Consider the following 22,963-nt stretch of genomic DNA (forward strand, 5'->3'; position numbering starts at 1 on the left):
CCGCCTCGCACCCCTGTGCACGCTCACCCCTGTGCCTCTGTCTTCCTCACCCACTTGGCCTCTTTCCCCTTCATTCAGCGGCCTTAGCTCCTGGGGCCCTCGTCACGCTGCTGGGACAGAAAGGAGAGAAACCGGGGTCTCCTGGCTCCCCTGCTTCTCGGCATGTGATCTCTGTCCCACCGGCCTCTTCAGCGCTGTCCAGGGGGTGGCGACATCCAGTCTCCCGGGACCTGCGTCCTCTCGCTCCGCACTCCGGCGCGGGTGAGGGACATGTGCTTCGTCTGCATCACTGGACACGGCTATTGTGACTTGAAGCTCCTCTGAGGGGCGCGGGTGTGGGAACAGGAGGACAGATGGATGGTCCCGCTGGCCTCGTCACGCCACATTGAGCGCCCTGCCGGGCGACGGCGGACAGCCTTCCTGCCCGAGCGCTCTGTGCAAGCGCCATGGGGGGGTGTGGTCAGCCCCACTGTGTCTCCCCTGAGGCCCCTGCAACATCTGTTCTGTAGACTTCGGTTTCCCCACCTGTGAAACACACCCACCTGGCCCGGGACCCGAAGGAGATTATGGTGCACCACCCCTGGGGCAGCCGCGACAAGTGACCACATTCCAGGCAGATTATCTTCTCAACAATTCTGGAGACCGGAGTCCAAGATCAAGGTGTCAGCAGGGCCGTGAGACCTCTGGGGGCTCCAGGGGAGGGTCCTTCCTGCTTCCTCTGGCTCCTGGGGGCTCCGGGCGCTCCTGGGCTGGTGACCAAAACCCTTCATCTCCTACATCCGTCTTCGCACGGACTTCTCCGTGTCTGTGTGTATTTCTCATTTTCTGCCTCATATAAGGACACTCATCATTGGATTCAGGGCCGTCCTAACCCAGCATGACTTCTTCTCAAGGTCCTTACTTACCTTAGTCACATCTGGCAAGAGCCTTATGTCAAATGAAGTCGTGTTTGTTCTAGGGGTGGTGACATGGACAGATGCACCGTTATGTATCTTCGACACTGTTTTTTTGCTATACCTTTTCTATGTTTAGATATGTTTAGACACACAAATACTTACTACTGTTACGGCTGGTCACAGTACTCAGTGCGGTGACAGGCCATGTAGGCCGGGAGCCCAGGGCACCAGGCGATCCCATGCAGCTGAGGTATGGGGCAGGCTAGACCACCCAGGTGAGCGTGAGCACTGTGTGTGTACTGTGCGTGCGCACTGTGTGTGTGTGCACTGTGTGTGCGCTCTGTGTGCGTGTGCTTTCCGTGTGTTGCTCTGTGTGTGTGTACTCTGCGTGTGTGTGCTCTCTGTGTAAGTGTGCTCTGTGTGTGCTTTGTGTGTGCACTCACTCTGTGTGTGCTCTGTGTGCACTTCGTGTGTGTGCACTGTGTGTGTTCGCTCTGCGTGTGTGTTCTCTGTGATGTTTGTGCGACGAGATTGCCTAACGCCGCGTTTCTCAGAATGTGTCCCCATCGTTAATGGCGCATGGCTGTGACTCGTGGGAACGGGAAGGACGCACCCACTACGACCCCTCGTGCGCGTCCAAGGTGAAAATAAGGCTGTGCGGTAAACTCCGTTCCGGGTCGTTTGTGTCTCTGCGTGTGTCGTGTGTATTTTAAAAAATGCTTTTTAAAATACTTTCTGTTCTCGTTTCTCTTCTTCTCATTCACCCTGTCCCTTGCAGACGTGGCCTGCCGACCACCCTTGTGCCACACGTGCCGGCCACAGAGAGGGATGGAGATGAAATGAAGAAACGCCTGTGAGACATGTGGCGTCGTACCTGGGGCAAGGTAAGTGATCCACAACGGTTTGAAGGGAACTAACGCCCCTGGGAGGTCCCTGTCAGGCGTGAAGCAATGTGGGGGCCAGGAGAAGGGCAGCCAAAGGGGCAGAGACCCCGGCCCGGCCTCAGGTACCTCAGAATGTCCGGCTGGAGTCCCGCTGGTGTCCTGAATGAACACCAGGCTCTTCCCGGCACACAATGTCCCAGCTTGGGCGATGACCTCCGTCGGGGTTGGCAAACTGGCCGTTGGCCGAGATCCACCACTGCTGGTTTTTGTCTGGCCCACTCGCGAGAACAGCCTTCGCATTTTTAAATGCATGAGCAAACCGAAGGGAAAATACTGTTTCACGACACGGCAATGACACGAACTTCGAAGTCGGAGTCGGTGAGCGTTCTGAGCCCATGGCCGCCGTCATGAACTCCCGCCTGTGGCTGCCGCGGGACCCCGTACGGGGCGTTTCTGGGGCCTGACACACACGGTCACCCTGGTGGGGGGGGGTTGTCCATGCGGGGAAACGGGGGGTTCTGTGTGGACTAGTAGCGCTGGCTGAGCACGGGCTCTGTAGTCACTCCGTGCCTCAGTTTCCCCATCCTGAAAGTGAAATCCTTGCGCCTCCTTGGGAGGAAGGACCCCATGGGTCAAGGGCATGTGACATGCTTAGGACAGTGCTGGTCCCCAGTGGGGGCCCTCGCACCGTGCTTGCCTCCGGGTCTCACCCCTGCCATGCGCGGCCCGCCGCAAACCCGCTCCTGGCTCCATGGCAACCAGCGTGCGCCCCTCCCGCCACCTCCTCTGCTCCCGCCAGTCCCATCCTCGCCTGGACGACGCAGATGTCCCCTACCTGCTCTCCAGTCTGCTGGCCCCTCAGCAGCCAGTGAGTCTTTCAAAAAGCCTCAAAATGCCCCAGGTCCCATCCCAGCAGGAGTGAAAGCCAAGTCCATAGCTGGCCCTTTGCCTCCCTGGTCCCGACCTCCCTGGTCCCGACCTCCCTGGTCCCTCGCCTCCAGCCCTCTGGCCGTTCTCTGCACACACCAGGCTCCTGCCCCAGGGCCTTGGCACAGGCCGTGACCTCCGTCGGGACCTCCTTCCTGGCATCTCCATATCTCTCTTCCTCATCTCCTCTGGGACTTGACTCAGATGTCACCTGCCTGACGAAGCCTTCCTTGGCCACACGATTGAAAACGAGGCTTCCTGTGCACCCCAGACGTGCCTGTGCCCTCCCTTCCAGAAGTTTCCTGTCTGGCTCTCATCACCACACAACGGACCATGCATTCTGCTTACTCATCGTGTGTGCGTCTGTTTACTCCCCCCGGACCGTGGGGGCTGTTCCTGTCTCTGCTGTGTCCCCAGCATCCCTGCATGCCATATAGGAGATGCTCCACAAATACGTGTTGAATGCAGGATTCCAGGGACCTGGAGTTAGAACCTCCCCCCAGCCCCGGGGTGCAGCCCGGCCCTGAGCATCCTCCGGCGGGGGAGGGTGTGGAGAAGGGGAGGGCTCCTAAGACCTCCTATGGAGGACACCACTTGGGTGAGACCACTCTGGCTGGTTTACAGGAGCCTGGACGCGGCCGACTCCTGTGGTTCCCCACAGCCCCCTGCTAGCGGGGGCTCTACGCTCCTCTTATAGGTGAGGAAATTGGGGCTGACAGGACCGTGGAGGGCCCAGGCCCCGGACGAGGGAGACTAGGCTGGTGTGCTGTGAGGGGCAGCAGGTCAGAGGGGACATGAGAAGAGGCAGGAGGGACCTGGTCTTCCTCTCAGAAGCTCCTCTTCCTGTCACCTCCCCCAGCTCTGCTCCCACTTCAGGGCTGGTGGCCCCGGGTCGTCCTTGCCCTTCGTGGCCTCTGCCCTGCCAGCCAGGCCCCCTTCAGGGCCCACACAGATGCTGAGCCAGGGCTGGCACGGGGCCCAGCCTTTACAAGGAAGAGATTCTGGCCGCCCTCAGCACCAGGCGCCTCGGTCTCGCCGCCCCAGAAGAAGCCAACTGTGCTCGTAAAAGCATAAACCAGTGACTGGCAGTGAGCGCTGGCTGGAGATAAGGCGGACCTTCGGGGCCAGACAAGCTGACAATAGCGTCTGGCCCCTAAATTCTGGCCCCTAAGTGCAGTCTAGCACCAGACCCGGGGTGGGGCTGATGCCGGGCTGGGCTTGTGACAGATAGGAGGACAGAGTGGGGCTGTCTGGGCTGGCCCCTCCCCAGGGACGAGGGGCATGGTGGGGCCAACAGCAGGAGAGCTCCGGATGGGGGCTGGGCTGGGGAAGAGGCTGCTTGAAAGTGGTGACATTCGTGGTAACTTCTCCAGGCGCAGGGCTCAGACCCCACTAGGCACTGTGTTTGGGGGTTTTTGTTTGGTTTTCGGTCTTGGTTGCGAGTGAAGGAACCCCTCAAAGTGGCGTTAAGGACATCTGGGTCCTGCAGCTCAAACGAGTGTCTCTGCCGTCACTCTGAAGCGGTCTCCCCCGCCCCGGTCACCCCGCGTGAAGCCTCCAGCAACTCTAGGCTGGCCTCTCCCACCTCCGAGTCCTGGGGAAAGAGAATGAGTCCCCACTATGTTTCCACAAAAGCCCCCCAGGAGACGGCACCCCGCTGACCCCAAGGTCAGGAATGCACCACTGGCCCGCAGCGAGCCTGGGCGCAGCGCACGTGGTCAGGCGGAGGACACGGAGGGGCCAGGGTAACATCCACGAGGATGGTCCCCCGGGGGAAAATCGGAGGACGGGAGGGGCGCACTCCTAAATGCTGATCAGGCCGACCTCAGGTCGAAGATGGGGCAAGGGACGCCCACAGAGGTCAGCGATGTGGGCGTCGCTGAGGGCGGCACCCTGCGTGGCTGTCTCGCAGGACCTCAGCCTTGGGTTGGAGATGACTGTGGGTCAGCACTTGCCAGGCCGCCCTGGGTGAGGGTCACGGTCCTGCCTGAGCCAGGTTCACCACCCACAGCTTGCCATGTCTCACAGCCTGGGAGATGGTTCTCAAACTAGTGTGCGTTGGAACCCCGAGGCTCCCATTACGCAGCTGATTTCATCCCTAGCGGTTTGATGAAGTGCGGGCGAGGTGACATCTGTGGCTGGCAGCACCCCAGGGTGCCCTTGAACCACTTGTGAGTGGCTCTGCCCCAACCATTTCTTTCTCTTTACGTTTTTTTTCCGAAGGGGAAGTGGACCAGGTAAGAGAAACTGAAATGATCAGGTTGGCAGCATCCCACTGGGCCTTTGTGTGACTGGGTCGCCCGAGGCAGACAAGACGTCGGCCACGACCCCGGGGCAGCCACGGTGGCCACGGCCTGGGCCCCTGGCACGCAGGACAGAGGCCGAGTCCTTCTCCCAACATCCCGTGAGGCGGGAGTCAACTGCCCTCGTTCTGAAGAGAGGAGATTGGGCCAGAGAGGAAACGTGGCTTGCCCGAGGACCCCGGCCGGCGTGAGGGGCACCCGGGATTGCCCCCGGGTCCCGTGCGTTTGGGACGTGCTCAAGCACTGACCCCGCACGTCCCAACCACCAGCCCCACCCGTGGGCTCCTCTAAAGGAAAGAAAGGGGGCCGCTCACCCCCTTACCTGATTCACAGAGGCTCCTTGAAGTCACCTGGGTACGGGTCTCAAGGGCTCCCCTAGAGGCGGCTGAGGGAACAGCAGGGCGGAAGGCTCGGCTTTCCCCAGGGGCCCCGCAGAGGTGGACAGCTGTCGTTTTATGATTTATGGAAAGGTAATACATTTTCGTACACTGTCTCATCACGTCGGACTTATCACGGTGATCACTTCTTCAGGTACACAAATGTCGATTGACTATAACGTACACCTAATATCATATTGTATGTTGGCTGTATTTTAATTAACATCTTTTTTAAAAAAGAAAGAAAATACAGTTTTTAAAAGACCAGAAGTCAGCTAAGAGGTTAAAAGTGGTTAATTCCGGCTAAGGATATACATGCTACTTTTTATTTGGTTCTCTTCCGAAGTAGTCAGTATTTAAAATCCATTGTAATAACTCCCCACCCTCTTCCTCTGTCACCGGAGGTAACGCGGGCAGCACGTGTGGTGGCCCAGGTCCCAGCTCTCTGGGGATGGGACTGGCAGGTTATTTATTAGCCAGATCATCCACTGGGAAGCCAGCCAAGGGAAGGAATTTCCTTGTAGTTTGGCCCAGGAATGTCCCCCCTCTGTGACTCAGCAGGGGTTTCCGGGCACCCCAGCACTGGCCAGGGGCTTGCCCCGCAGGACACTGATCCCTAAGAGCCGCCCGGGAGCTCACTTTCTACTCTCACAGCCTCCTCGGGAGGCCGGCCCGACTCCGATCCGGCTCTGCACGGCCATCTTGGTGTTCCCGTGGTTATTGCCGCCTGGCTGGGGGACGTGCGGGGTGTGTTGGTGGCCGGGACCCGGGCAGGATGGCAAGGCATGTCTCTCCTTTCCTTTCCCAGAGCGTATCTGAATAATTGGTTTGCTATCCAATCGGGAGCCACAGGCAGTATTAAAATTTCTATTAGCCGCATTTAAAGAACAAAGTACAATAAAACGAGTAAAGTTAATTTTAATGATATAGTCTACTTAATCCAGTATATGCGACATGTTATGATTTCGACATATAATCAACATTAAAACACTATTGGCGAGATATTTTACGTTCTCATGTTCACTCTAAGTCCTTAAGATCTGGGGTGTATCTGACACTCACTCCACATCCCAGTGTGGCTCGCCACAGTTCCATGCTCCACAGCCACAGGTGGACGAGAGGCCACCCTCATGGACCCCACAGGTCACCCTCGTGGACTCCACAGGTCCAGGCTGTCCTGGCCTAATGGGGTCACTAACACCTTTCAGAAAAAGCAGTGGAAAGTGGGTATAGCAGGGGAGAGCTCTAGACCACCTCCCCAGGCTCTGCCCTGGGTTAGGAGGCAAGAGTATGTCTGATCTGGCAGGTCTGAAACCAGAGCGAGGCGGTGGCAGCAAACAGGTGAAACCTGGCAGGTGCACCCCGTGACATGGAGGATCTTAAAAACGATGCTCGCGAACAGAGCTGGCGTTTAGCTTTAGCACTGTACTGTGCTGATCTCTTAGTTCCGTAAACGTTTACGGGGTTATGTAAGATGTTGGCATCTGGGGTAAACTGAGCAAAGGGCCTATGGGAGCTCTCCGTACCATCTTAGCCACGTTTTCAGCAACTCTTAAAATTATTCCCAAACAAAGAGTTTATTTTAAGAAATAGCACTCTATTAAAAGCGATGAACTAAATAAAATCTATGACAAAATCTCATTTGCGTCCATTAAAAATACCCAGGTTGCCTCCTGCCGTTGGCTACGGTGGAGTAGGAGGGGGCGGATTTATGCTCCTTCTGGAACCCAGACAAAACATAGAGACCACGGCTCTCAAGACACTGATCATCATGCGACAGAGGACAGTGATTCCTAGAGACGGTGAGCCCCGTAGCTTCCTGGGCCTGCAGCCTCGAGAGCTTCCCGGACTCGGTGGAGAGCAGAGTCTCCCCGAGCTGGGACGAAGGTCGGAGTTCTAGGAGAAGGAATCAACCATGAGTATTCAGCCAAGAACTCACTGCCGTGTGTGTGAAGAAATTCCACAGGGCCAAGGAAAGAACGACCCGAAAAGACGTGTGAGAAACAATCCTGCTTTCCCCAGACTGGGACACCTCATAATTTAGAAAGTCTGGGATTGAGTGTCTAGAAAGACCTGGCTCCCTCAGTGAGTCGAATCAGCCCTAGATTAAAAACATTGCTTTGGTCTCGTCTAAAAATATTTAAAGCAAGACCCAAAACGACCAAACATAACTAAACACAAGTGACTTAACTAGACCCCAAATCAAAGAATATTTATAGAAATAAAAAAAATGTCCGGCATCTAGCAACATAGAAGTCACAATGCCAGATATCCGACCCTGACTTGCCAGCCGTGCAAAGAAGGACAGTGTGACACATAACGACAGGAAGAACCCAACAAAATGAAACTGACCCAGAATGATCACAAATGTTAGAGTCAGCAGATAAGGTCGTGAAAATAGTTCCCGTGACTGTGTTTCACATGTTTGAAACGCTCTAGGAAAGATTAAACATGTCACATAGAGACCCAGAAGTCAGAGCAATGACTGTGTTGGTTATCAATTGCCATGTAACGAGTTAACCCAAACTTTAGTGGCTTAAATGTTTGCTATTACGGTTTTTATGGGGCAAGAATCTGGACGTGGCTTAGCGGGGGCGTCTGACTCAGGGTCACTGACCAGGCTGCAGGCAGGGTGTCAGCTGGGGCTGCAGCCATCTCAGGGCTGCCTGAGGAACGCGGGTTCCAAGAGCCCCCACGTAGCCGTTGGCAGCCCTCAGGTCCTCAGTGACCATTGGCCCGAGACATCATCAGTTCCTTGGCTTCTTGCTGAAGGGTGCCCCCATGGAGCAGCTCACAATATGGCTCGTAATATGTTTTCCCCAGGAGAGAGAATGCCAGAAAGGACAAACGAGACAGAAGTTACCGTCTTTTTGAAACCTGATCTTGAAAGTGACCGCTCACCACTTTGCCATGTTTTATTCACTAGAAGAAGTCACTAGTCAAAGGGAAGAGTTTATACAGGGTGTGAATACTCAGCGGCGGGATCGTTGAGGGCCATTCTGGAGGCTGCCTCCCCCAAACACCCAAATCAGACGTCCAGAGGTGAAAATGACGGTGTCTGAGATGAGTAATGCACTTAGGTGGAATTAATAGATTAGACACTGCAGAAGAAAAGATTAGTGAACTCGAAGACATCACGATAGACACTATCGAAAATGAAAGAGAATCAGATAAACATCTAATTGGAGTCCCCAGAAACAAAGAAAGAAGGAGAGTAATGGGGAAAATTTCCAAAAAGCGATGACCAAACGTTTTCCTAAATTGATAAAAAATATAAACCCACCGATCCAAGAAGCTGCATGAACCCAAGTATAAGAGACATAAAGAGAATTATACCAAAGCACATCCTAACGAAATTCTCAAAACTAGTGATAAGGAGACTATTTTAAAATCGACAGAGAAAAAAGATATGCACAGAGAACCAAAGACAAAAAATGACGGATTTCTTCTCAGATATAATTGGAGTGAGAAGGCATTGCAGCAGCATCTTCATAGCACGGAAAGAAAAAAATCTGTCAACCTGGAGTTCTCGACCACGTGAAAATATTTTTCAAAAATAAACGCGAAATAAAGACTTTCTCAGATACATAAAAGCTGACAGAATTCATCACCAGCAGACTCGCCCTCCAATAAACGTTAAAGAAAGTTCTTTGGGCAGAAAGGAAGTGATGCCTGATAGATTTCTGAATCTACCGGAAGGAATGATGAGCATCAGAAATCATAACTATGTGAGAAATATATGACTTGTTTCTTAGTATTTAAATGCCTTTAAAAGATAATTATATAAGCAAAAATAATAACAACGTAATGTGGGGTTATAACATACGTACTATCGGATATACGAAAACAGGGGCAAAAAGGGGAGAATTAAAATAGAAATATACAATTGGAAAATTCTTGTACTAATGGAGCCATAGAACGTAACTTGAAAGTAGATCGTGATAAGTTTAAGATATATACAATAAGATAGAAATCAACCACTACAATAACAAAACAAGGAGTTATAGCTACTAAGGCGACAAAGTAGATAGAAACAGATCATAAAAAGCACTCCATTAATAAAAAAAAATATGTAGCAGAAAAGAGGAAAAACGGAGTAAAGAACAGATGGGACCGACAGAAAACAAGAGCGAGATGGCAGGTGTCAGCCTAACCGTGTCAGGGAGCACATAAATATAGAGGGTCTGGGGACCCCAGTTAAATGGCGGAGGGTGTCAGTGTGAGTGAAAAACGCAAACCCAGCGGTACGCTGCATACAAGAAACTCACTTTAAACGGAAGGGTATAGATAGGTTAAAAGTAAATGAATGAAAAAAGATATACCATGCTTACACTGATTGTAACGAAGCCAACTGGCTAAATTAGCATCAGAACAGACAGATGCACAAGACTGGCACAACACTATCAACCAACTTGATGTACTTTATGTTTATACAAGGTTCCACGCAAAAACAAACAAACAAACAGAATACGCATCATTTGGACCTGGGCAGGTACAGGGACTCCAACAGCAAGATGTTCCCTAGACCCCACCATCGGATGGCACGCTTCATGGGGCAGGGACTGGGTCTGTGTTATTCGTTCACGGAGCTTCGCGTCTGGCACTCACGCAGAGAAAGATTCATTTTAAGACACTGGCTCGTGCCATGTGGGGGCTGGCACCTCCGGAATCTGCGAGGCGAGCCGGCCGGCCGGAGACCCGGGTGGGGTCTGGAGGCGACTTCCTGCTTCTCCGGCAAACCTCACGCCATGCTCCCGAGGCCGCCAACTCACGGGGCGAGGCTCGCTCTCATGCTTCAGGTTCGTCTCCTTTACTTAAAGCCAGCGGATTGCAGCTGTCAACCTCACCTGCAGAACACCTTCATGGCAACACCTGGACCGCACAATCCGGCACGGAAGCCTGGCTGAGCTGACACGCAAAATGAGCCATCGCAGTAAGTGAGCCTTGTTGGGTGGGGGCGGTGGGCGGCGAGGGTGAAGGAAACCATCCAGTGTCCCGCTCTGACAGACAGACCCCGTGAGGCCCCTGTGGGCCCCCTCCCTCACCCGGGGGGCAAACTGAGAACCCGGGATCTGCGACCCTTGACATTATAGACAAAACATGGTGCCTCTACACAAGCCTACCTCCCTATGTTGAGTAGAGGTTTTGTAGCTTTCATCAGATTCTCGAAAAGACCCCCGATCCTAGAAAGGGGAGGACCAGGGCCCGCGGGAGTGGGACCCGAACCAGGCCAAAAGCCCCCAGTTGGGGCGGTTGTCACAAGCTCCATCTCTAAGACTGATCCGTGCGTCTCTGAAATGACTGCCATCTTGGGAGAATTGTTCTGCAATTTTCAAAAAATTCAATCTGCACCCTGCTGAGGGCCCGAAAACCCCCGGCCACCAGCATAACGATCAAGGACAGATCCCCATCCTGCAAAAACAGTTCCTGGGTGGCTCTTCCCACTGGAGGTGACAGAGGGGACAGCTGGGAATGTGACCTCCAATTGCTGTCCGGCTCTGAGGACGGACGTCCGGCTGAGAGGCGGTCAGCCCTCCAGCCCCCGGAAGATGGGGTGCGCCACTTTGCTCCGGGCTGTCTTCTTCGGGGACTGGCCCAGAGGCTGCCTGGCTGCCGTGACCAGGTTGCAGCTCCTGCCACTTGCTGACTGTCACATTCCAGCTCCCGGAGGCGCTGACTCAGCGCACACAGAGCCCTGCTTCAGAAGGTCAAGGAGAGGCTATCAACCTGCACCGGAGTCCTGGCCTCCCTCCCAAGGCCGATGACCCAGCCTGTCTGCACGTGCCCGGGGCAAGGACCCTGCCCTGCCTGTGGGAGGAGAGGCCCAGCCCTGGGACCTCCCCAGACCCAGGCCCAGTGTCCTCCTTGGCTGCAGAGGCTGGGGTATATGCCAGAGGGGTAGGCGCAGGGGGGTCCCTGTGCCTCCACAGCTGTGCTGGCGTCGCTGCTGCCTCTCCCACCTCGGTTCCAGCCAGCTCTGTTCCAGGAGGCCGACTCGTCACCAGCTTCCCAGCCCCTGGTTCCAGCCGGGTTTAGTCAGTGGAAGGAGCCAGCGCCAGATCAGAGCATGGAAGGAGAGAGGGGCTGGTAGCTTCCTGCCGGGCCCTGGGGACACAGCTCCCGTCGGCACCAGTCCACAGCCCCTCTCGCTGGGTTCCGTGACGGCCCCTCCCGGTGGGGACAGTAACCAGGTGTTTTATCATCTTTCTCCTTCAGTCCCCCTCAGGGTGGGCCGTCTGCCCCTGCCAGGCCCCCGATGGACACCTGTGTCCCTGGGACTAACGACGACGACAGTACTAGTCATGATCCACGTCTCGCGGGGCACTTACCCTGTGCCAGGGACCCTCAGTGCACCCTCTGACCAGTGTGTAGGTGGGCTCCCCGTGAGCCCCGCTTCATAAATGTGAAGCTGAGGCCCGGGGAGTGCGTAGCGGGCTCAGCATCCAAGCCAAGGACCGGGAGGGAGCCAGGGATCGTCTTTGGAATGTGGGTGAGGGGGTCACACCCCATCTTGCATGAAACGTCAAGCGGTCACGCCTGGAACTCCTGCAGGAGTCCTGTTGGGGTCCCCAGGCCCAGGGCCGGCACCGCTGGGGAAGGCACGGTGCCGACGGTGTCCCTGTCCTCGTCAGTGGGTCCCGGGCTGCGGGCCTTGACGCTGCCCCTGGCCAGGCCCCGGTCAGCTCACACAGCCACACTCTAGAGGGCTGAGCGCCACTTGCCAGCTGTGGCAGGATTGTCACTGGCAGAAGCTTGATGTCGGTGGCCAAAGCATTGCCTAAAAGTTACCCCAGTGTTCACGTGACGTGACGTCACTTTCTGTTTCCATTCTATTCCAACAGAGGGTCAGAGAGGAAGTCAGTGACCCCAGGGCAGCAGCACGAGCTGACAATATTCCCAGGAAACAACAAAACAAGTCAGTGCTCAGGACCCACGAGACAGCAGTTCTGGATGCACAAAGGCCACCGTTTATGGCTGCAGATCTGGGTTGGTTGCCCAAAGCATGGCGTGCCCGAGATAAAGGCTGGCAGTGTCCTGCCGGGCAGGGACACCGTGACCCACATCGAGTCATTGACCTCGGCGGGAGGCTTCACCTTCGCAGGCCGGAAAGGCTCCCCGAGCCCTGCCTGGAGTGAGGCCTGCAGCAACATGGCGACACATGCTGGCTGGGGGTTCGCTGCCGTACCAGACAGGACCATCGCCGAGCCGCTATGGTGTGGTTCCTTTCGACGTGTCATCGGCTTGACTTCTGGGGAAGCGAGCTACACTCTGTGCCAAGGAGCCAGTGCTATTCGTCAGGGCAGGCCCCCTCCGCACCCCGGGCCCAGGCAGGGGTGCGGGACTGCAGGGCACGGTGGGGGCCAACACTCTGGCCTTCGCTATCAGAGTTTCAACCAACAGGAGATGCACCGGCCATCGTAAATAACCTCGGAAGGACCCGAAGCCCTCAGAGCCTCAGTCTGTGTCAAATGCGGGTGACGACAGAGCCTGCTTCCTTGGCGGTGGCGGATATTCCAGCGGGTTCTGTGGGCCGAAGCGCCCGCACAGAGCCTGAGCCTGGCGCACAGTCGGGGCTCGATGTGTCTGTTATCGGCATGGCCGTCATTTGGCTAATTCGCACACAGTCTTCAGGAAGTCAGCGGGGATACAAAGCCCTCTGCCCTGTGGGGTCCTCTCTCTCATTAGTCTGCATAATGAGCTGGAACCGCTTGTCCTGGGCAATTAGGCACGCGCCCTCCTGAGGACCCCAGCTGGCTGGAGAGGGGCTGCCAGGGCTGGGGAGGTGGGGACGACACAGGTGGCGGGAAGGGGGGGTTCCCAGTCCCCTCGGAGCTAGGCCAGGCATGGCCAGTGCCTGTCGGGGTGAGAGCGGTGCTAGGGTCACTCCGCCCAAGCGCACCCCCAGATCTGCGGTGTGTCCAATTCGCTCAAGGGACGTTCTGTTTGGGGGAGGGCTTAGGGACCGCGGTCTGGGTGCAAGGGCGCTGAATCAGGAAAATCGTCGCACAGGGAGATGAGCTCTTTTTACTCAAACCGTGTTTGTTCGGAGCTGCTGGTGGGGACGAGGGGGCAGGGCCGAGGCCACCGTGGCTGGGCGACCCGCCTGAGCTGCCAGACGGCCTTACGCGGACGCGGCACGCACGCTCTGCGGAAGCGCGCGCCCGGGGCCTGCTGCACCGCGGGGCCTGGTTCACGCTTGCAGCCTTGGGAGCGTCACCCCTGCGACGGCTGCCGGAAGTTGCCGGAAGTTGCCGGAAGCTTTGAAGCTGGACCCGAGCACTGCTTGGGCCGCGTGGCCTGCGTCCTCGCACTTTACGTTTTCACGGGCGGAGCTGGGAGGGAGGCCAGGCTGTTTGGCCCCTAACCGGTCCTCCTGATTCCCAAATAGGGGAGGGGCCCTGGAATCTCTGCACGGGCACCCCAAGGGCACAATCTAGGCGCGGGGGCAAGGACAGGAGGCCGGGTCTGGCATAGCGACTCCCCCAAGCCCCCATTCCTATTATACGGCAGTTTACTTGGGGCCGAAGGCTGATGGAGGGCGTGGAGGGCCACAGTAACCCCCAAACGCCGTACCCCTGGCCTGTTTGAGAGCTCCCAGCGGAAGGGTGCGGCCCCTGGCACTGACCCTGCTTCTCTGCACCAAACACTGACACATTCAGTGCTTTTAAAGGCCAAGTTCGCAGCTGACCCCAGCGCTTCGGTGTGAAGGTTCTGCCTTGGCTCTATGTCCAGCGAGCCCCTGGCAGGCTGACCACAGGGCTCGGCCACAACGGGCAGGCCCTCTTTGGGGACCCTTGTGGGGAGCTTGGATGCAGGGCTCTGAGGCCCATAAAAGTGGCTCTGCATACCCTTCGACAAGGGAGAAACTTCAGCCAAACATCAGGGCCCAGGGCAGGTGGAGGACAGGGAGGTCAAGGCCCTCACCTCACAGATGCTCAGGTGGAGAAGGGTCTTGTCCGCAGCCACCCAGCGGGTCTTCAGCACGGACGGCTGCAGAGCACAGGCCCGCCACTTCCCGCTCGTTTCTCAGATCCCGGAAGGTAAGTCGCAACGGCCAAGCGTGATGTGGCCCTCCGCCAGGAAAGCAGAGTGCGACCAGCAGACGGACACTTCCTCCCAGGCGTCTCAAGCCCCCATTAGCCCTCGATTGGCAATTAGCAAATGTCACGACCCGTCCTCTCTGCAGGAAGGCCATTTCAGATGTCACACTCCTGCCAAACTTCCCGTCTTGTTCTGAAACCTCTTTCCAGGGGGGGGGACTCAGGGGGGCGGGGGGAATGACATCGTGCCAGACAGGAGAAAGCCCCTCGGAGCCCGAGCATGTCACGTTCCCGTAGGGAGGGATTCGGCCGCCACGGGACTCAGGGACTCACGTTCGCTCGACAGTGAAAGATTAATTGGCTGGAGCGAATTATGGAAATGGGTGGAAATGTCCCCGCCAGGTCCCCAGTGGGGCCGCGGAAGTCCCGGCCACCTCCTTTGTCCTCTCCGGGAGGCCCCTCCCCACACTCTGGAGGCGAAACCCAGAGTTAGATGTGCTTAGGACTCGGGGGACGGGGGCGTTAAACCCCGGTGTGGGGCCCGCACCACCTCCACGCACCACGAGCTTCGGCGGAGCACGTTCTGCACATCACGCACCGGCCTGAGCACCTCGCGCGAAGCAAATGTCATCTGATCCTTCCCTTATCGTCCCCACTTTGCGGATGGGGACACTGACGCACAGAGGCCGTGCGTTACCCATCTGGTGAGTGACAGAACTAGGTGTCACCTGGGCAGCGGTCACGGAGCTGGGTCCTTCCTCCTCTCCGCCAGGTGAGCGTGTGAACGGGCAGGCGGGGAGATGCTGTGCCTCGTCGTCCACCATCAGGCTTCTTGGTCATTTGTTCACTGAATAGCTGAGAGCTCTGGTCCCCGCAGGCTGGGGGCTGGGGACAAGGATGGGGAGCAGAGCCCCTGCCTCAGAGCTCAGGGCGTCATGGGGGCAGGGGATACCCAGAGGAGCCGAGGGGTGCTGCAGGGTGTCCAGCGGTGCGGCCCCAGTCCCCTGTGCTGAGGTCTGTGTGGGGCCTCACATCCTGCACCCCTCACGAGCTCCTGGGTGGTCTGCGGAGGAGCAAGGGAGCCCTGGGCTAAGCCCCAGCTAGTCGCTGAACATCCAGGTGGCGACCCCAGGTAGCCCTGGCTTCAGGCATCACGGCGGCTCTGGGCACAGGTGAGCATCGGCATAACGGTCCCATTTCACAGATGAGGTGAGTCATGTCCAGGGAGTGAGGAGGCTTCCTAACACCCCAGCGCTGGACTCAGTACCCATGTGACCCCCAGCCCATCAGGCGCCAGCGTGGGGCAGCAGAGAGGGAGGGGATGTGGCTCCGGACCACAGCACCCGACCACTCCCAAATAAAAGGGCGCCCAGCGCCTGCCCCAGGGTCCCAGCCAGCTAGACTGTGGAGGGTGACAGTTGGTGTCAGCCCACCTCCGAAGTGGCCAAAGAAGAGAGGAGGCCAGCCGCCTCCCACCAGGTCCCATTGTCACCAGAAGATGGCGCTGGTTCGTGAGGTCTGTGCTTTTTCGTTCCGTTTATTTGCAGCCTAAGAATGCCCACCCCAGAGGTCTCCTGCAGGTTAGCTGAGCTTCTTAGGCTCATGGGTGCAGAGAGCAGGGCACACGTCCTGTGTGCGCGCGTGTGTGAGCGTGTGGGTGTGTGCATCACGTGCATAAGTCCATGCGCGTCTCTGTAGGCAGGCATGGTGTACGCTCTTGCACATTTGTGCATGTGTGCACCTGTGTGTGGCCGTGTGCACACGTACACATGCGTGCTTGCATATGTGGTTTGGTCTGCGTTCACGTCTGCCTATGCCTGCATGTTTATGTTTGCAGGTGTACCCGTGTGTGTATTCATAGGCTGGATGTGTGCTCGTCTGTGCACACATGTATTGCGATTTCGTGTGAACGAATAAGGTCTGTATACATGTGCACGCACACGTGTGCGTTCGTGTGCCTGGTGATGTTCCTCTCTCGTTCGCACAGGTGTGCCCGTGTGCATGTCGACATGCATGGTGTACAAGCAATTTCGCTGGCTGGCGCGCGTGTGCGCATACCCGTGTGTGCATGTTTGCGCGTGGGGTGTACACTCGTGTCTATGCTGTGGGTCTGCGTGTGCGTGTTGGGAGCAGTGAGACCTTAGCTTCCCATCTCCTCCTCTCCTCTTTCAGGCGATGTCATGTATCCTTCAAGGCTCTGCTCAGAGACCAGGTCCCCAGGAGGGAGCCCACCCTGAGGCCAGGGGCGGGGGGTGCGGGGAGGGCTCCTCGTTGCTACACGGCACCGTGTATTAACTGACGTTTTAGCCCACTGTGCTCCAAGCTCCCTGAAGTTCGAGACTACCTGGGTGGTCCTCAACAGGCTCCCAGATTTGGGCATGGGACCTGGCCTCTAGGGAGCACTGTCACCTCATGACCAATAGTGATGATTACTGAGGGGTGCCTCCTGTCTGCCAGGTCCTGCTCTGAGCAGCCTCTGAGGCAGGTTCTGTGACAACCCGTCTTGTGACGGGAAACTGAGTTTCAGAGAGGTTAAGGGACTCTCCCCAAACCACCAGCTGAGAGGTGGAGGGCTGGCATCTCACCCGGGATCTGTCAGTCTGTGGGGTGCAGTGGACACGTGACTCACCAGAGTACGTTTTTGATCAGGAGATACTTCACCAGCACCTCGCTGCCACCTGAGCACCAGCACTGTCCACGGAGCAGGAGGCCACGGCGGTCCTTCTCAAGTGCTCCTTCCCTCGAGAAGCCCCCGCAACCCCGTCAGAGTGAATCTCGGCCTCCTGTGGGGTTCCACCTGGTGGTCCTGGGGTGCACGAATCATCTATGAGCCTGTGGGCAGGAAGCCAGGGGCTTGGGGAATGACCAGCCCCTTTGAGACTCCGAAGAGACCTGTTGAAAGCTCTGGGCACCCCTGGTTTGGGGGGGTTCACAGACTACGCTCTCTCAAAGCACCGAGGCTGGACACCGACAGCCTCTCTGAGGGGGTGGTCGTCTCAGGGTCCTGCACGGCCCGCACCTGCCCAGCATCAGCCCTGAATCCAGCACTCAGTTTCCCCATCTGTACAATCAGAGCCGCCATTGCCGTCACCCTACCCTGCGTACCGACCGAAACCGGGGGGCTCCACGGTGTGGGAGTCCAGGGCCCTGGTCGCTCGCAGCGCGTGGGAGACGGGAGGCCAGAGCGTGAGCTTCAAGACGAGGCGAGGCGGCTGCCAGCGGACTGGAGGTGACATCGGGGGCAGCTTCATCCTGAGCCTTGTGGAAAAAAAAGAAAGAAAGAAAAAAAAGAAAAAGTGTTTATCCTCTCGCAGAGAATTCATCGTATAGGAAAAGCCTGCCAGACGCTCTCTGCGTAGACGGCCTGCGAACTTAGCCCTGGGTGTGGCACGTGAGCCCTGCACACCCTGCTCCCAGCGCCTTGCGAGCCACCACCCTTTCTCCTGCACTCCCCGTGTCCCTGCCCGCGGCCACCTTTGCCTGGAGCCGGCCGGGGCCTGAGATGCTCTGGCTCCCGGGCCTCCGACGCCGTGGACACCTGCAGACGTGACACGGCTGTGCCTTCCGCTTCGGCACAGCGTGGCCCCCTCCGCGATCTACCTAGTCCTTGGCAGGCAGTTGGCGCTTAAGAAACGTTTGCCGATGGGATAAAAATTTGGATTTGAAAACAACTCAAAGCCCAGAACATTCTGTACCCACACCCTCTGCGGGCCCTGCCTGGGGAGGGGACAAGCCGTGAGCAGAATCTCTCCCGAGTGGGAGGCGCTTGCGTCCGGGACCCAGGGACAAATGAATCCTCGGTGGTGGAGAGCTGGCAAAGCCCTGTCTGGTGGCCGCCGGGCCCTCGGAATGTCCCGGTTGCTATAAATTAATGGTTAGGAAGTCCCGAGTGCGGTGAGGTCTGTGTCTGGGCGCACGGAAACGGACCCACGAAACCGAGAAGCATCCTGAGCCCGGACTCCGAGGCATTAATTACTTAAATGAATAAGCATTAAATCAAAGGCCTGGCTTCAAAAATTAAACTCAGATTAGCCCCCTGCTCCGCTTCCTGCAAAATCAAAACCGTTTGGTTGAAGAAGGGACGCCCGGGAGGGGACAGACGAGAAGAAAGGCCTGGTGGCCGGCCTCGTCCCCTGGGGCAGGGTTGAGGGTGCCTCCCGGGAGGGGCCGCTGGTCCGCGCTGCCCCCGCCACCCATGGCCGGGACTCTGAATGAAAACCCCAGGCTCTGGACAAGTTGGTTCACCACCTCTCATCTCTGTGCTCCTGCTTCCGGCCAAGCCTGACGGTGGAAGTTTCTAAAATACCAGGGAGGGGGGACCCCAGCTAGGTTGCCAGGTCGAGCTTGTCGACAAGCTCAAGTGAATTCTTGGGCGTGCAGTCTCTACCTTGGTGTCCCTAAGTACTAAGGCTGCTCTAAGGGCCACGTGTCATCTGAGCTGGCCCTGCAGTGGCCAGGACAGCCCCAGTGACCACAGCAAACAGGAACAGATTGTTTCTGGGGTCACCAAAGTGCCCTTGGAGAGCACGTCCTTGGCCCGAGGCAGCTGGACGTCCACGCTAGGTCTGCGTGCGAATCCGCCCTGAGCCAGCTGCCTGGTGGGGGTGACAGTGCTCACAGGGCCACACGGGTGTGCCCTGGAGACGCACGCAGACACCGTCCGGGCCTCTGAGCAAACCCTGGGCCTGCAGGGGCGCCATCCAGTAGGGGCTGGAGGGTGGCCGGCTCTGTCGGGTGGCCCTGGAGGGCTGGGGCCGGGGGCAGCAGGCAGGGCCGTGCTGTCCTGGATTTGGCAAGGTCACGGGCGGCCCTGGAACGGATTGTGGGAGAGGCCGGGGGTGTTCAGCAGGAGGCTGAGGGGGCGAGGATGGGCCTGGGTGAGCGGGGCCCGTCTCCCTTTCTGTAGGGTCTGTGAGTTGACGAGAGACCCCCGAGACAGGGCAGGGGCTCAGCTGGTGGGAGGAGGAGGGCGAAGGGCCCGACTCCCCCGTCTTCCCGGCTCAGCCTCCCCACCTGCGGCATCCGTGGTGCCCGGGAAGGGGCTGGGTCAGCCGGGCCCCCACTGAGCAAAGGGAGTGTCTGCGCTGAGGGCAGGAAGGGGCCCAGGCCCCCACCCACCGGCCCTGCCCACGACTTCAAGAACAAGGGGGGCCGGGAACCTCAGCTCCCTGGCCCTCCTGAAACCCTGGAAAAGGCCTTGAGATGAGACACTGTTGAGTTTTTTTTTTTAACAGTTTAGTCCAGGTGACAATGTCTCTTCTCTTTCGAAGCCCTGCCCTCGGGGAAGGCAGAGGTGCAGCTGTCCTGGGTGACGGGCGTGTAGGGGCAGAGGCTCCCACCCCTTCTCAGGCCTAGATCTCCATGGGACACCGTGCCTGGGTGACTGGGCCATTCCAGTGCCTCCTTCAAAAAAAAAAAAAACCACCATTTGGCTCATCAAAGCCATTTTGTCCATGGCCGGGCCCAATTCGAACAGGAGGAGGAGGAGTTGGAACCTGGATGCTGCCGAGATCACACCTTTTGTGCACCTGTGCTGGGGTCCGCCTCTCTCTGCAGGTCCCACCCCCGCCCCATGCCGGCCAGTGGGAGCGTGGCCACTGGAGCCAGCTCTCAGGATGCCACCAGGATCACATGCTTCGAAAGTGGCCGTCAGGTGGGGTGGCAGGCCCCACGCTACAGGGAGCAGGCAGCCCTGGGGTGTGCACCGGGCCCCCTGCCTCAGCTGGACTGCATGGGGTGGCCAGAGGGGTCTGTCCAGCAGCAGACTGGATCAGAACACCCCCGGCGGTGTGTAGCCTTCCAGAGCCTTCCTTCAGGTTCAGAGGCCGCCCCTTCCCCAGCAATCAGGGCCCTGCTCTGTCCCGGGACCCCCTCCCTGGGCCAATTATCACCTCCCCAGGTAGGTCCTTCCATTTCTCCCTCTCAGCCCCCTCCTAAGCCCGGATTCCATAATTTGATCAACATCTGTCTTCCCAGCTGAACCCTGGGCACCCTGAGGGAGAGGCCCCCGTTGGTATTTGCTCCCCTCTGTGTCCCCCACCCCATAGCAAGCCTTGAGGCAAGAAGGGCCCCCAGAAGTGTGTGTGGGTGGAGTGAGGCTGGCGGAGGGTATTTGCGAGTGTCCAGGATGAGCACGTAGGGGGCCCTCTGTGCTCTGAGAGGCCCCGAAGGCCCCAACTGGAACACATCCACAGCGGACCCAGCCTTGGGGATGCCGAGGCCCCAGAAGAGGGGACCTCAGTGGGCTCAGGACTCTGACGGCCCCACCTGGGCAGGACTCCGGGTTCTCGCTCAATAGCCACCCCAAGTCCCCTGCTCCCCGGCCAGGGCAGGGGGCCAGAGCACTGGCCCAGCCAGTGTGACGAGAGAGAGTAGGGGCTGTACAGTTTACCCCAGGGAGGGAGGGTGCAGCCCTGGCTCCGAGCGTGTCCCAGTCAGACACGGGCAGGATGCGAGAGGCCCAGGGCGCCGCAAGCTTCAGCTGCTAAACGTCTTATGCCCTCGTCCCTCCCAGCCCTCGGCGACCTCTGGTCTACCTTCTGTCTACGGATTTGCCCGCTCTGGACACGTCGTATGAATAGAATCACGTGATGTGAGGTCGTTCGTGCCCGGCCCCTTTCATTTAGCAGGACGCCGTGGCACGTGTCAGCGCTTCCTCCCTTGTTCATGGCCGAGTAATATTCCATCGCATGGACGGAGCGCACTGTGCTGTCTTTTGTTGGTTGCTGGACATCTGGGTCGTGCCTACTGAGCAAAGAGCCTCGAAGCCGGCGCAGGGTGATGAGCAGAGGCCTCTGGGGCTGGGAGGGTCTCGGGGCGTGGTGCTGGGGACAGGCCTGCTCAGCGCTGTATGGCCAAGCCGGTGTCCACGGAGAGACTCGGGAACATCCGTAGTGCAGGTGGGGGACACGGCGTAGATTTTGAGGCAAAAAAGGCCTTTCCAGAGGCAGCCAGGCCTGTGAGCCATGGGCGGCTAATCTCGGGCCTGGAGCTTGGAGCTGTGTGTTGGAGTGAGGAGGTGGGCCGGGGGGCACTTCAATCAGGCTGGGACAGCCACAACTGACCCCAGGACGCACACAAGCCGCCCAAGGCTGGCTCGGCCATTGCTTCCAGTTTGAGCCAGTTTAATAAACAGCTAAAGACAGCAACGGAGAACCTTCCCAATTAGCCCGGATTCCTGGCTAAGTGGCAGGCAGTCTCCCGTTTGCCGAAAATTAGTTCTTTCCGTTGCCTGATGGCGAGGCAGCCAGAGCCCTCTGCAGGACGAAAGCCCTTCCTGGCTGCAGGGCACAGCGGTGCGACAGGAAAGTTCCCTGCGGCTGGAGCAAATGCCGAGTGCGGCTCGGTGAGCCCTCGGAGTTAAAAGCACAGCCAGCGCCACAGAGCCCAGCGTCGCCTAAGGCCCCGCAAAGAGCCACTCACGCCTGCTCCGCCTCAGACTGCTCCTGGGTGCCGGGGACCTGTCCCTCTGGGACCCCTCTGGAGTCTCCTTGGCGAATCACACTGGCAGCGTGGGCCTGAACCCAGGAAAGTCACTGGCCACTCGCCGGCAGGCCGGAGACCCCGGGAATGGGGTTTAGCCTCTGCGCCCGGACTATCCGCTCTGTAAAAATGGGGACCTCTCCTGCGGGGTTCAAAGGAGATCGTGTGTGAAGCAGCCATGTGGCGTTTAGTGCGGAGGCCTGAGTCAGCTCCAACCTCTGCTCCCCAGACACCCAAAGCGGTTCTCGGGCTGAGCATTGTCACTGTGAGAGGGAGGTCGGGACGGGGGCGAGCTGGGCCCCGATGCCCCCAGGTCCTCCAGCCTTGAGTGTTGCCCGGATGCTAATTCATATTAAGGATCCCGCCTCCTCTGGGTGGTCCAGTCTGCTCAGCTCCCCTTAGCCCTCTGCACCTTTACAAAAACCCAGCGAGGCCCCAGCGAGGCCCCAGCGAGGCCCCAGCGAGGCCCCAGAGAGGCTCTAACAAGCCCTTTGTCCCTCCCCAGACACGGACGGGTGCAGAAAGCAGTCAGGGCCACGTGGCGACTTGGCAGGCTGGGCGCACTGCTTTCCTCTCTGCAGCGTCCCATCTCTGCCCTGGGACAGAGCTTACAGGAGCCCCCCACCCCTTACCCCCACTGGACTCCCGTCCCCACTGCTCGCTGCCGTCTGCCTTACGGCGTCGGGTCCGTGGGCGTATTTCAGGAATTTGCTAGTGCTACGGGCTGAACTGTGTCCCCCAAGATTCCCGCATTGAAGTCCTGGCCTTGTGTTTGGAGATGGGCCTTTACAGAGGTGATTAAGTTAAAAGCAAGTCACTAGGGTGGGCCCTAATCCAATGTCACCGGTGTCCTCATAAGAAGAGGACATGGGGACACAGACACGCAGAAGAAGGAGACGCTGTCCACACGCCCAGGAGAGAGGCCTCGGGGGGAACCGCCCACACCTGGCCCACAAAAGACCACATCTCAGGCTCCAGCCTCCAGGACAGGGGACAGGAAACGTCTGCCCTTTATGCCCCCAGGCTGTGGGACTCTGTCGTGGCTGCTGGAAC

The 22,963-nt window shown here is 58.1% G+C and overlaps 1 protein-coding gene and 1 long non-coding RNA gene across 5 annotated transcripts; both read left to right on the forward strand.

Moving 5' to 3' along the window:
- The first annotated feature begins 30 nt into the window (after nt 1-30).
- On the forward strand, nt 31-6,615 carry LOC120584713 (uncharacterized). 4 transcript variants are annotated; one of them, XR_005648102.1, is made up of 4 exons: nt 31-1,171; nt 1,675-1,780; nt 3,332-3,404; nt 4,931-6,615. It is a non-coding gene; the product is annotated as an uncharacterized LOC120584713 (long non-coding RNA). The 4 variants fall into 4 exon arrangements; XR_005648103.1 differs by having other exon boundaries at nt 31-807; nt 1,033-1,171; nt 3,332-6,615; XR_005648104.1 differs by having other exon boundaries at nt 31-660; nt 1,033-1,171; nt 3,332-6,615.
- A 7,215-nt stretch (nt 6,616-13,830) lies between these two features.
- On the forward strand, nt 13,831-17,904 carry LOC120584711 (uncharacterized). Its single transcript, XM_039840595.1, has 2 exons — nt 13,831-14,428; nt 17,078-17,904. Exons 1-2 carry the CDS (start codon nt 14,320-14,322, stop codon nt 17,659-17,661), a joined length of 693 nt encoding a protein of 230 aa, XP_039696529.1. The 5' UTR covers nt 13,831-14,319; the 3' UTR covers nt 17,662-17,904.
- Nucleotides 17,905-22,963: the final 5,059 nt, after the last annotated feature.

Source organism: Pteropus medius, unplaced genomic scaffold (genome assembly GCF_902729225.1).
Source record: "Pteropus medius unplaced genomic scaffold, Ma_sr-lr_union100, whole genome shotgun sequence".
In the NCBI taxonomy this organism is placed as follows: Eukaryota; Metazoa; Chordata; class Mammalia; order Chiroptera; family Pteropodidae; genus Pteropus; species Pteropus medius.

What these genes read in the sequence shown, in the direction of transcription:
- LOC120584711 (XM_039840595.1), top strand. Translation starts at nt 14,320, where the DNA reads ATGCTCAGGTGGAGAAGGGTCTTGTCCGCAGCCACCCAGCGGGTCTTC. An exon ending in CGTTTCTCAGATCCCGGAAG is followed by an intron (nt 14,429 to 17,077) that starts GTAAGTCGCAAC and finishes GTTTTTGATCAG; the next exon opens with GAGATACTTCACCAGCACCT.